Consider the following 13,239-nt stretch of genomic DNA (forward strand, 5'->3'; position numbering starts at 1 on the left):
GGGGGGGGGGCGGAATAGTTATGCAACTGATTAGATAAGCAGAGAATAAAAATGCTCAGCTGAGGGAGGAATGGGAGCAGATCTGCAGTAAAACAGACTCCTCCTGACAGCTTATAAATTGAGAGCACGCACCCTGAACTGACTTGATGCAGGAATAGGAACCCAAGAATCAGAGAGGGGTCTGGCAAGGTAATGTCATGCAGCAGAGCAGTCTCATCTCATACTGCAATTTATCTATATATTTACTGGCTCCTTCAAAGAATACTAATAGATTTGTGAGGCATGATTTCCCTCTACAAGAAACTGAGTTGGCTTTTCCCCATTATTTCATATGTATGCCTGTAACTGCTGGTGTTTTTCCTTAATATATTTCAACGTGCTAAATACAGGGTCAGATTTACTGGACTATGTTTGCCAGGATCCACCCTAGAGGCCTTTTCAAAAAACAGTTACTTTCTCCACTTTCTTTTTTAGTGGAAGGAAAGCAAACAAAAACAATTGGTTACACATCAGTCAGTAACAATTTAACTTCTGAGTCCCTTTAGAACTGTAAGGTGAATGCCATCTGGTCTGGGCAATTTTTTCTACAGATGTCAACAGTTTTTTCTAAAACATCTTTTAAGGCAATTCCTCCATGAAGGGCTGCAACAGGGACATGACCAAGTTCTCCCACAGCGAACAGTGTTGCAAGGAATTAATTTAGCATTTCTGCAATAGCCATTTCTGCCATTAGTGCTCCTCTTACAACTCAACAATCCACCAACACTACAGTCTTTCTAGTGGGCTGTCTGATGCATTTGAAAAGATTTTATCAGTAGTGTACATATTCTATCAAAAGCTCTTTTGACTTGCCTTGTTGTGGTTTTACACTTCACCTCAATATAAGTATTGATAGTCTTTTCTGTTTTCTTCATTTGTACATGACTTCTGCTGAATACAATATTCTCAGTATATCTTCTACTGCCAGGCAGATATGTGGTTTTAATTCACAAAGGGATAAGATTATTTTCTTTATTCTTTAAAAGTTAAAAAAAAGTATTCTGTTATACCTCTCTGACTACACACTCATGATGGACAGAAAGTGTTATGGTACCACCTACTGGAAACAGTGAATATTCTTTCTCTCTTCAATGTTCATCTTTTTGTACAAGAACTGCATATGTATGGAAGTTTCTCAGACATGGAGAACATAATAGGTCCGTATATATGAATTTCAGAATACTCTGATGGCTTGTTTCATACAGTTGGTATTCCTCTACCTGCGTATAGAGCCATTTATGTAGGATAGAGGGAGAGGAGGCTTTGACAAACCTAATCAATTGCTTCCCATTTTATGTATGCTACAGCTAAGTGAAGGAGAGGTAATCAAGGCACCACAAAGCCAGGAAAACACAGTCTTTCCTGTAATCCATCGACGATATATTTATTTCTTTTCAAGTAAAAAAAATAAAGAAACATTTATGAAAAATCCCATCAAATATATTCGTCAGCCAAAACCTAAATCAGCTGCGCCAGTTAAGATTGCAATTGTGGGACCTCCAAAATCTGGAAAGACTACAGGTGAGAGCCAGTACTATTTATAAAGCAAAACCTTATCTAACATCGGAAGCTGTATCTGTCATTACTGCTATTAAAAAATCATAAACCATCAATATTGTTGGTCTTCCTGCTTTTCTTGCTGGGCATAGAGTCCTTCAGTTACATTCTCTAGTGTCTCATTTTACAGTCATATTTATGCATTGTCCATCTGGATTTTATCCCAGCTTCTTAAGAACTTAGTGACCTGGACTGGCACTTAGAAAATCTGGATTTACGCTATTTATATCCCTTGTATTATTTCTGATTGTTTTCTAATTGTTTCTTATTTCTTTCAGTCAATATGATTTAATGGAAAATGATGAAATATTCTTAGGATTAAGGTCCAGAACCCAAAACTCTACATTCCCCGGTCTGTTTCCAAACTTCTAGATTTAAAAAAAACCCAAGATTCCCATCTTTCTTCCCTCTCCTTCTTCCTTCTTCCTCCATGACTCTTTCAATCCACAGGTCTCTGCTTTTGGCTGAAGGAGGAGAAAATTCAGCTTACACCATAGCTTTATGATTCGAAAACGGTGTTAGAAAAAAGAAGAGATTAGGTCAAATTATCTCATATTAAAGAGGACATTTTAAAGATATTTCCCATTTCCTGGATAAATGATCTAACTGCTAGGCTGTTCTGTTAAAGAGGCAGCAGTGGAAGCATATTTTCTAAGATATTTTGTAATAATATTGACTATTGCTGCTGAGGTTTGGGCTGAATTGAATGCTGTTAGTGCCTTGGGCATGCTCTGCACATATGCAAACTTTTAAGTCCTTTAGGGGCCTAAGCAGGGTTAGGTACCCACTTACCAAGATTATGCATTGGAAATGACCCAAGGAATGAGCTGAGCAGTTAGCTTTTAAGACTAAGGACATATTTTTAAGAGACTGCCAGGTTGTGACGTTACTTATGTAAAAGCTGTGTGTTGAAATCAAAATGTTTTCCAGTTGCCAAGAAATTTGCAAGTGCATATGGGTTACTGCACCTGAGCATGGGAGATGCCCTACGGCTGGTGTTAAACAATCAGCCCGAGAGTGAGCTGGCACTTGCATTAAAGTCACATCTTCACAAAGGCCTGACCGTACCTGATGAACTGGCTGTCCAGGCTCTAGACGTGGCGCTGATGAATCACGTGTGTAATACCACTGGGTAAGAGCCGTGTTTGGGTTTCAGGGTTTTTTTCAAGATGTACCAGTCCCTTCATAGGCAGTGATTCCCATGTTATCACTGTAAAGCAATTTTACTAAAAAACATCAGTGGTTTATGCATTAAGAAAATAATCTGTACAAAAGGAAGTTCTTCACATTACTATGGGAAACCAGACTGAAGCATAATTTTCTGCAATTTTCAAGTAAGTATATTCCAGTGAAACCATGTAATATGCTTTATGACAGCTACATTTTTTCAGTCAATAAGCCAGTATTTTCTACTGTCCTTTGAGAACTACCATTTTCTCTTTCTTATACCAGCTCCAGTACCAACTTGGACACATGTGATTCTCTTTGGTCATGCAGACTGATTCAGTACTGAAGGTTTTTCCGGTTTTGTTAACAACTGAAGTTATTCAGGAGGAACCAAAACCACTGAGTCTTTCCACCTCATTCATATGTGATCCTGATTTCCTAGGCCCTTTCTCCAACACTGAAACACCTTCCAAACTGGACAGATTTAAAAAGCTTCATGATCATGATTTCATGACATTCAACTCCTCTCCCCAAAAAGGAGAATTGTTATAGGGAAAGGCAATTCTGGAAAAATATCTGAAAATTATTTGAGCTTGAGATCAGAATTTTTCAACTTTTTTTTTCATGTTAAATACTGGAATATTGTTTCAGTATATTTTGCCCCAATACTGCCTAATATGTAAAAAGTATTTCCTCTTCAATCTGATTTAAAAAAACTCTTCAAGTACTGTAAATAATTTTACTTTTCACTTTGAAGACCACTCTTCCCAATCCAAACGGAGATTTATCATAGTTAAAATTATGTTTCTGAATGATTGTTGAGTCAAAATTTTGAAGTCTATTTTTATAATTCAGAGCCATCCACTTACATTCCTATACCTTTTGCCCTGTGTGTATTTCCTTTACTCTTTACTATTAATCTATCGACTTGATTTTTTTTAAAAAAAATTGATTATAAATTCCTAGAAGTGAAGACTGTGTTTATCAAGTCAGGACAGCAATAACTTCACAGCGTGGGTGTAGATTTTTGTCTCTATTAAGAATGTACTAGGAATATACTTAGTTTTAATGGTTAATTAGAAACTGACATCTTAGGAAAACTGTCTTTCTGTTTTTGTTTGTATGCAGAGTTGTAATTGATGGATATCCTGTAACAAGAAAACAAGTAAACCTCTTGGAATCAGCTAGGATAATTCCAGTGAAAATCTTTGAATTAGAAATGGATGCAAAGGAAGTGTTCAGAAGAGCACTGTTGGATGAGGAAAGCACAGACAGGTAGTGATGCTCCCTGATAGCAATATTTTTATCCACACAATATTCTCATTTCTTTACTTATGTGCCTCAGTGCTATACCCAGAAAGGCTGTATCTAATTTGGTGCATAACCCAGCTGTCTCTGAAATCCACATATGAAAAGACATGGGCACCAGTCCCTCTACATTCTAATGCTTTGATTTCCATAGACCAGAGACCGAGACATAAGGAATTTGTGGCACGCTCTGGCCAGATCTCCCAACTGCAGGACTGAGTGCACTGATGTGCAGTGCTGTGCATCCACTGCTTAGTGAAATTGGTTTTAATGAAACCGTACCTGCTGCTGAAGTTTATTATTCTCCAATTCTATTACTATCATCATAAGGGAAATTGATACTTCATCTAATAAGCTCTCTTTTAATTCTTAATCGGAGGGTTTTTTTAAAGATGGAAGTAATGTATATTTTAATAACGTACACAATTCATGAGTTATTCATCTAAACCTTTCAATTCAGCTTGCTCCCTTCTTTGTTTTTCTAAGGAGATAAATATTCTGTTTAAAGCTGTTGGTTCTTTTTGAGGAAGAGCAGTAAGTAGTTTATAAATGGACAGAGAATTCAACAGAACAGAACATCCACCTTAAATTAAATTGTATAAGAACCTGGTTCTCATTAGAGGAATTGTTTCTAAGAAGTTCCAGAGAGTTTAGAGCATTACTGCATGTCTCTTTCGTCTCTTTCTTTTTATCAAGTAATCAGGACAATGCTTAATTGTTTACTGAAAGCCTAAAGACAATTTGCACTGCAAAAAATTAAATTAATGCTGTCTTTTGAAATTATTTACTTGAACCTTTTCATTTTAAATACCAAACTAATTACTTTTCATAGGCCTAAATACAAATCAAATGTGCAGTATCAGATGTTTCTGAAAGGTTCAACTTACAGATAAATTAATCCTCTTATAACAGAAGTTTACAATTTTTTGCCATCTTTTAAATTAAGAACGAGAACAGGAAATGCTTCTATGTTCTAGTAAAAAATAGCTCTTCTGGTCTTGCATAATATTTTTAGAGGTCAGACGGATTATTTTCATTTATGTACATGTAAATATGACAGACAGTTTTCAAAATATATCCAAGGATTATGGCTACTCCCTGATTTCTAACAACAGCATAATTCAAAATTAAGCCTGTTTTTCAATAAACAGTTGACTTGCATTTTAAAAGTCTCATAGCATTTTGTCTAGGGTCCCATTTAATGGTGTATTAGTAACGTGTGTCAGTTAATATGAGCTAATACCTTCAAAATCCTTTACAAAATCATTGAGTTGAATTTGGGACATAAATAGCAAAAGCTTTGTTTGTTGTTTCTGAACATAACTGTCTGATCAGAAGTATGCTGCTTTTCATATGTAACCAGTAACATTCTTAATAAGAAAGTTGTATTTCTCAAATAAGCTCTACAGTGTCAAATAAGCAGAAGTTCAACGAAATTAATCTTCAGACTTAAATCAGTGTTATTTTTCATTGTCTTCAGACCTCCCTACCCTGAACATAACAGCTCACAGATTCTAGCTATTAAAAACTCCTGCTATAAACAGCACATTGCTGAAATTAGGACTTACTATAAGAAGGAGCATCAGAACTGGTGTGTGATTGATGCCTTTCGGAGCAAGTGGTGGGTCTGGAACAAAGTACTGCAGGAAGTTCAAGTGGCTGTTAAAGAAATCCAGACGTACCTGGAAAGAATAAGAGAAGGTAAAAGAAAAACAAAGTTTCTCAAAATAATATTAATTTCTTTAAGAAGCTGCAATGTAATGAGTGCATTTCAACTTTAACTTGCTTTGCATGAAGCTAATTCTTGGGCACATATGTGCCCTCAAATTCTTCAATCTCACTCGCAGAGATCTTGAAGAGATCTCTTGAAGCAAAGACAAAAAAGAACTCCAGGGCAGTCTGAGGCCATCGTCCAAGGAACAGAGTGACAGAAAACAGCTGAGAGAAGTCAGAGGTCTCATGGGACACAGCATATTCCTCAACATTGGGTGATAAATCACAAAGGATACCACAAAGTACACAAGAGAAACTATGACTTGCAGCTTCACTTAAGTGTCAGTGGAGAAAGAGCAAAGGGGAAAATGTTAATTACCAACTCAGAATTAAGGTTAAATATGCCATCTGAGTTAATTTCTGTGCTGTGGAAAGAAAACTACTTTAGCCTAAAATGACACAGTTCCCACTTGAATTTTTCTGTGTCAGCATTGGTCAGGATTCAATATGCCCTTTAAACATGCTCGTACAGTTTAACTAGAATTCCTCTGAAGGGCAGACAGACCTCCTTATCTTATATTCAACTTTTGGTTTTAACTTTCACAGCTCTGTGGCTGCACCCTTCTTAAAAATTGCAGTCATAAGCAAAAAAAAATTAAAATACATTTAATTTTCTCACATCAAGATTGAAAAGCATAATTTTTAAATAGTTTGGAGTTTATATGATATTTAAGATTTTGAATATATTTCATCCAGATAGACTACAGCACTTGCTAGACATGGATGAATAAAGGGGAGGCTTTCATCACACCTTGTACTCTTTTTCACAAATGTAAAGAAATAAAATAGTAGCTGAAATGTTCCTTAGCAACACAAAGCAATAAAACAATAAATCATAAATAAAACTGTCCCAAGGAAAACAGATTAATAAGATAAGCATCTTATCCCACATAATTAGTAATTATTTCTTAAGTGCTATATAAATGTTATTAAAATTAATTGGTAAAATGTGTTGCAACTTCATTTTAATATCAATCTATAAAAATTGTTATTTTGTTATTATTTCATATAATTTTCACATAAGGAATTATATTTTCTAAACTTTAACATTTCTGAAGAGAATTGTTGGGGTTTTTTATGTTTTTCATTAATAAAACATTATTATTAATGACTTCTATTACCAGGAAAAGCAGCCAGCATTGCTGATTTATGCATCACTCCCAAGGAGCTGCAGCATTGGCTGGGGGAGTTTGGCCAGTACTGTCCTGTCAGCCTTGCAGAAAAGGGTGAGCTGGTTGACTGCTCTGTAACGTCCTCATTGCAGTTTGCTGCAGAATTTCGAGGACACTATTACAAAATGGCCTCTCAAGAAGAACTGGATGTAAGTGACAAAAAGCATTTCGGGAGGGGAGTACGGGAAGAGGGAACATTGCTGCTTAGAGTCTTTGATTCCATACAGAAACAAGCAACATGTAATCTGAATTAAACCAGTGTTGTTAGTGTCCAGGCTTTTGCTCTGTATACTTCTGCAATCAAACATCCAGAGACAAAATGCAGCAGAGAGTCCATTCAAACCAAAGCTCCTCTTAGAGTTTGTCATAGAACAAACATTCATTTAAAAACAAGCATTTCCTCCATTCTCCATCTGTTCTGGGGAGACTGGGGGTAGACAGTGGCTAACAATAGCAATGGATGGTGATGGATGGTGGGCAGATAGCAGTGACTTCAACTGAGAGTGGGTTGGAAAATAAATTACTTACCTGAGAGCAGCAGCAGCACTAAAACACTAAGAGAGTGGTGTAGAAGAAACAAGTATCTACATTGTGTGAGCAGGTCCTCTGGAGTTTCACTAAAAGTCTTACAGTGCTTCTTTAACTGTAAAAACATTTAATTTCTTTTTCTTCAGAAATTCTTGAGCAGACCAGAGGTTTATGTGCCACCACTGGCACCTCGTCCTCTCCCAGCCCCAGATCTGCTACCAAAGAGACTGACTGCGGCAGAAGTGAAGGCCTTATTCCCTGCAAGTGCTGAAATGCAGGGATACTGTCCAGTCACTTACCTGGATGGCAAACAGAGGTACAGCACTGAGGTTTTCATAATCTGAGCTACAGACTATGATGTTAATAGAACAGAAATAATGTGTTGTAATATAGTGCGTTCATAGAAATATTAATACATTAATGAGGAAATACTTTCAAAGAACTTTTATATAGCATTCAGGGTTTAGACAGAATTACAATTCTTTATATTGTGTCTGTGGCTTTGGAAATCAATGTAAAATCACCTTTTGAAACTCTCAGAGCTACAGGTTCTACAAGGATCTGTGTTGCCTCACTGTCTTTTGCTGTGACCAACTGGATATAGTTTGAGTCTTCCCTGTTGTAAGCCTTCAAAAGTTCAAACAAATCTCACAAGACCTTAGTAGATGCAAAACTAGCTATTACAGTTTTTATAAGAGATCCATAAAGCTCCACTGTGAAGTCCCGCTGATTTCCTCAGTGTGCAGGGATTTCTCATCAAGGCAGAACTGTAACAGTCAATTCTATGCTGTCCCTTCTTAATCTCCTAAACAACTATGACTGGCATTTTAACTAGAGGAGCCCTAAAGAAGCACTATGAAAGCCCCTCAATAAGCAGATTTAGAGGCAGAGACTCAGATTTTGAGCCTTGTAAGTATCAGTCATGTGGTGGAGACTTGGATGATCCAATTGCTACTTTTTTGTAGTTCCTGTACTAGCTAAATTACCAAAAGGCACCCAGTAGCTCATGAACTTACACCACAGAAAGGATGTTTTAGATTTCTTGTGAATTAATAGTCTTTATTGCTCTGTCTCTTCAGATATGAAGCTTTGGTGCCTGGCAACATGGAGTATTCAGCAAAATATAGAGATAAGATATATCTTTTTGAAAGCGAAGAAAAACTTCTGAAGTTTATGAGGTGAATATGCTAACTGTATTTTAACCTTTAATCTTGCCACGTTTTATACATCTTGAGAGTGCTTACTTTTTATCTGGTTAGGTTACCAGAGAAGTATTGCAATCTGAAGCTTCCACGTAAACTCCCTCCAATAAAGGAGCCAATACTACTCACTGCACTTCCTTTGGCTGGATACGTTGAACAGGCCAGTTTTTGCTTTTCTATTTTAAAGTATGATTTTGCAATGTACAGTAGATCCCATACATTTTCTTTCATTTTTAATGCAATATGAGTCTTATGTTTATTAATAGGTTTATATTACATTAAAAATTCCGTACTTACAACTGAGTGGAATATTTTAAAGCTTTAAAATAATAGATATTTCCAGCTTTAATGGAAAAAATACAAGCAAGACCATCAGAGGGGAATAATAAACTGCAATATTATACGATGGATTTTCTGACTCCTGTTTATCATATCTTGTAAGATTACATTTTGCTTTTATTTTTTTAACACCAGGATAGACACAAGCCTCTCTGGAATAATTTAAGGATAGTTGGTTACATTTTGAGACATGAATATGAAGCAAAAAATTACTTATGGTCACTTTCCCTCCCTATTTTATACTATTTGTTATCTTCTACAATTCACCAAGTTGGATCAGTCTTTGAACTATTTTGTTCTCAATTTCTGTAATGGTTTTCTTTTTTCTTTCTTTAGGGACTAGCAACTTCTTTAATAAAAGCTCTGAGTGAAGTAGGCTGCTTAAAGCCAAAGTTTCCATTCCTAAGTGTAAAAAAAACTGCTCTGCTCTTTGTTGCCTGCCATTTAAAAGGTAACGTATAAAATGATACGCTATACTAATAACGAATTATATAAATGCAGTAAATCATCCAATACAGCATTGATAGCCGATTTTCTTATGTGCAACTTGAGAAAATACTATTATATACTGATTTAAGTACACACTGCCAAGTTTCTTAGAAATGTGTAAAGAGCAGGGAGGATAGGTAAGTGATCTCTCACAAATCATGAGACTCTGATGACATTTTATCACCAATAACCTGATGGCCTTGAAAACACTTCCAACATGCCTTGTTGGAGTTTTTAAATAGAAAGTAAAATGCTGTAATCTAAGTGGTACTATATTTTAAACTAGTCATAGACAGTCTGAATTGTCTTAAAATTTGATTAAAATTACTGTAATGAAAGGCTGCCAAAATTGTATCTGAGGAAGCTTTAGAGCACAAGTCTTAGGAGGAGCAGCTGAGAGAGCTGGGGTTGTTCAGCCTGGAGGAGACTGAGGGGACACCTTATCGCCCTCTACAACTTCCTTTCAGGTAGTGAGGTGGGGGTCCGTCTCCCTCATAGCTGGTGACAGGACAAGAAGAAATGGCCTCAATTTGCTTCAGGGCAGGTTTAGGTTGGATTTTAGGAGGAATTTCTTTACTGAAAGGGTTGTCAAGGGTTGTTGGATAAGGCTGCCCAGGGAGGTGGTTGAGTCACCATCCCTGGAGGTGTTCAAAAGACAAGCGGATGACTTTGGGCTGGTTTGATGGTTGGACTTTAAAGGTTTTTTCCAACCGAAACCGTTCTATGATTCTATGAATGTTAAGTGCCTGAATGCTTGCCTTTTTTCAACTGTATCAGGCGGTCAAACAAAACTTATTAACAAACCTTGCCTTACAGATAACGTGAAGACAACTTTCTGATCATACACATTTCCAACAACAAATCAGCCAAATACGTAAATGGGAGGTCTAATTGTATTGAGAAACAGCCTAAGTACACATAGAACACCTGTGATTTTCAAAAAATGCCCTTTTCTCCATGGGCTCAGTATCAACACACTAAGTTACACCATGTGAAAGAACAGATATCCATCCAGAGTTAATTAGATTTTTAAGTTTTAGCACAGAGAAACTAAATGTTATTTATAAGTCTGCTTTTTTTGTCAAATTATGCAGGAAGATCTGAATATTGTGTTTCAGAGTATGTTGATTATTTTTAACTTCCTCTTTTATTTAATCAACCCCCTTACTTCTCCATAACAAACAGTCCAAAATGAAAATTAGGTGGTTTGTACTCAGCTAACAAATTAATGATAAAGTAAAACATCTCGTGGAGCTACTGGAGTTTAGGACTACTCCTTCACTGAGGAAAGTTGTTCAAGCTTTGTTTCCTCCGTTCATATTTGCTATTTTTTTTAGAATTTCAGTTTGTTTGGGTTTTTTTGCAGTCCAAGATAGCAGTTGCAGCTAATAATCTTTAATAGTTTGCAATCAGCCTAAATAGTGCCAGCTTTCAAGACTTCAACAGCCTAGCTTGTAGTTTGGCTGTAGCATTGTGAAGTTTCCAGTACTGCTAGAGATTTCTGAAGCAAGACTGCCATTTCTACAACCCACCAGTTTTTTAAGCCAACCGGTTCAGTGGCTGAACATTACCTTGCCTTTTTTTACTTCAAACTTTTACTTATTCTTTTAGATAATGGCAATCTTGTCTGAAGTTCTTCACATCCTGTGTTTCCTCATGCAGTTTCCAGAGCCTGCCAGAATTTTCTTGGACTACCACAGATTTTTGCTAGCATAGCTTTGTTAAGGAAGAGCACTGAACAGCGTAGGCACGTGATAAGCCCCTGTATAAATGTACAGTTCTTAAGCCAGCAAAACTGCTTTTATACTGCAGTTTGTTTCATCCATAAAGACTTTTCATTCTATTGTTAGCACAGCTTTGCTAATGTAACGATGTCCACAACGGGAATGCTTTGCTCATACACTGCATCATTAAATCACTATCAGTGCTGGATGATGAAATCGAAAGGTTATGCAAGTGCACAAATCTCTTCTTATGCAGGGATAAATAGTTTGGCCATAGGAACGCAGGAAAACAAGTTAATTTCTTCTAATACTGAACAGAACAGCTTCCAACTTTGAGATACAGCATTCCAGTACACTGAAAAATCTCCTTTGTCAATACAGCATTACTTATTCTTGTGCATCTCTTCAGCGTAGTCACAGTCCAACTCCTAATATTCTGTGATTCTGTGATTATGACTTTTTGACCAAAAGCTTGATCAAAGTGCTTCATGTTGTGGTCTCTTGCGAATTTTTTACATTCTATTTTTATCTTAAGTAAGACTTTCTCATCTTCAACTTATGTCACTCTCTAATCCTACATTTAAATAGGTGACAAGAAACAATGGTTTAGTTGCTTCTGCAGCTTTTCTAACAGCAATACTGGGTTGCTTTCAGTATCCAAGAAGGTACAGGTGATAAATCATAAATGCAGAGAGATTTACTCCTGGAAAAAAGGATTAGGAAACCATACATCACTAGAGTGATTTAATGCCCTTCAAACTTGACTCCTCTAAGACCTCTATGTACAGCTATGCTTGACAAATCCCTTGGAAGCTGTTAAACACAGTTGTCTACAATTTAAAGCCAGAAGGCTGAAGTGTCTCATAGCATAGTTCTTCATGCTGTCCAGGTTTTGTAATGACAAATAAAGTACCACCCACAGGAAAAAAGTGGCTATGAATTGGCTGTCTTAAATCACTCCTTTCTCTTTAAATAATGAAGAATACTCTGAAGGCTGACACTCAGTACTAACGTACACCAAAATACAGCTCAGGGCAAAGAGGTAAGAAAGAAAGGAAAAATACTATCTTCACTGTGAAGTTCTTGGCCTTGACATGTCCTTCCTCCTCCGAACTATCCATCAGCTCTTGATTTCTTATGGACAAAGCATTTTGGTCACAGAATGGTTGTGCCAAGGACGCAGCAGCCCAGTGCCAGCCTGGTCTATCACAGCGCCATTTCAGGGCATGCGCTGCATTACCCAAACTTGTCGTTGCCTGGAGCATCCCCAGACCCTCATGCCTGAGGTACAAGAAGGTGATGGCAGTTGAGCAAAGATTTGCTGTTTCTTTGTTCACAAAAGCCTTTATCTTTTTCAGTATCCTTATCCTTTTGGAGCTAGAAACGTCTAAAACACCAGACTTGATTTCTGGTTGGTTTGGCATAGAATCAGAGTTGTTTGGTTGGAAAAGACCTTTAAAATCATCGAGTCCAACCATAACCTGTCCACTACTAAACCATGTCTCTTGGCATCTCATCTACCCCTCTTTTAAACAGGGATGGTGATGGTACCAACGGGCACGGCCCAGGGCAGCTTTACCCGTACCGAGGATAAAAACACCAGGGGTAGACTTGGAGCCCCTTTAAAATTTCTGTAACGTAATTCCACAAAGCTAACGCGGAACACTAAAACCCCGCTTCACCTCTTGCAGCGTACAACCCGCGGAGCCCGGCGCCGGTGCGGCAGGCCTACCGCAAGCGCTTGGAGCGCTTCGTGGAGCGCTGCCAGCTACTCCCCTACCTGGGGGCGGCCATGGCGGGCCCCCACCTCCGTCCCCTCGGCTTTGAGAGCAGCCTGCGGGATTTCCTGGCCCTCAGGGACGGCGGCCACGGCTTGCAGTAGCGCGGAGGAAGGTACCTTACCCTCCCCCACCCCCGCTTTTCCTCGGATTAACGCCAGGA

General features: G+C 37.6%; 1 protein-coding gene across 1 annotated transcript in view; it reads left to right on the forward strand.

The window, feature by feature from the left end:
* LOC104548330 (adenylate kinase 9-like) overlaps positions 1-13,180 on the forward strand; it is a gene marked incomplete at its 5' end in the record, with an annotated part of 18,085 nt that extends 4,905 nt beyond the window's left edge. The window contains 10 exons of the mRNA XM_010194320.1: positions 1,347-1,560; positions 2,527-2,728; positions 3,892-4,038; positions 5,552-5,772; positions 6,969-7,165; positions 7,691-7,860; positions 8,624-8,722; positions 8,804-8,906; positions 9,422-9,536; positions 12,990-13,180. Of these exons, the coding sequence (XP_010192622.1) occupies positions 1,347-1,560; positions 2,527-2,728; positions 3,892-4,038; positions 5,552-5,772; positions 6,969-7,165; positions 7,691-7,860; positions 8,624-8,722; positions 8,804-8,906; positions 9,422-9,536; positions 12,990-13,180 (1,659 nt within the window). The remainder of the gene's footprint in view (positions 1-1,346; positions 1,561-2,526; positions 2,729-3,891; positions 4,039-5,551; positions 5,773-6,968; positions 7,166-7,690; positions 7,861-8,623; positions 8,723-8,803; positions 8,907-9,421; positions 9,537-12,989) is intronic.
* Between the last annotated feature and the right edge of the window lie 59 nt (positions 13,181-13,239).

This window comes from Mesitornis unicolor, unplaced genomic scaffold, assembly GCF_000695765.1.
Source record: "Mesitornis unicolor isolate BGI_N332 unplaced genomic scaffold, ASM69576v1 scaffold9451, whole genome shotgun sequence".
Taxonomy (NCBI): domain Eukaryota; kingdom Metazoa; phylum Chordata; class Aves; order Mesitornithiformes; family Mesitornithidae; genus Mesitornis; species Mesitornis unicolor.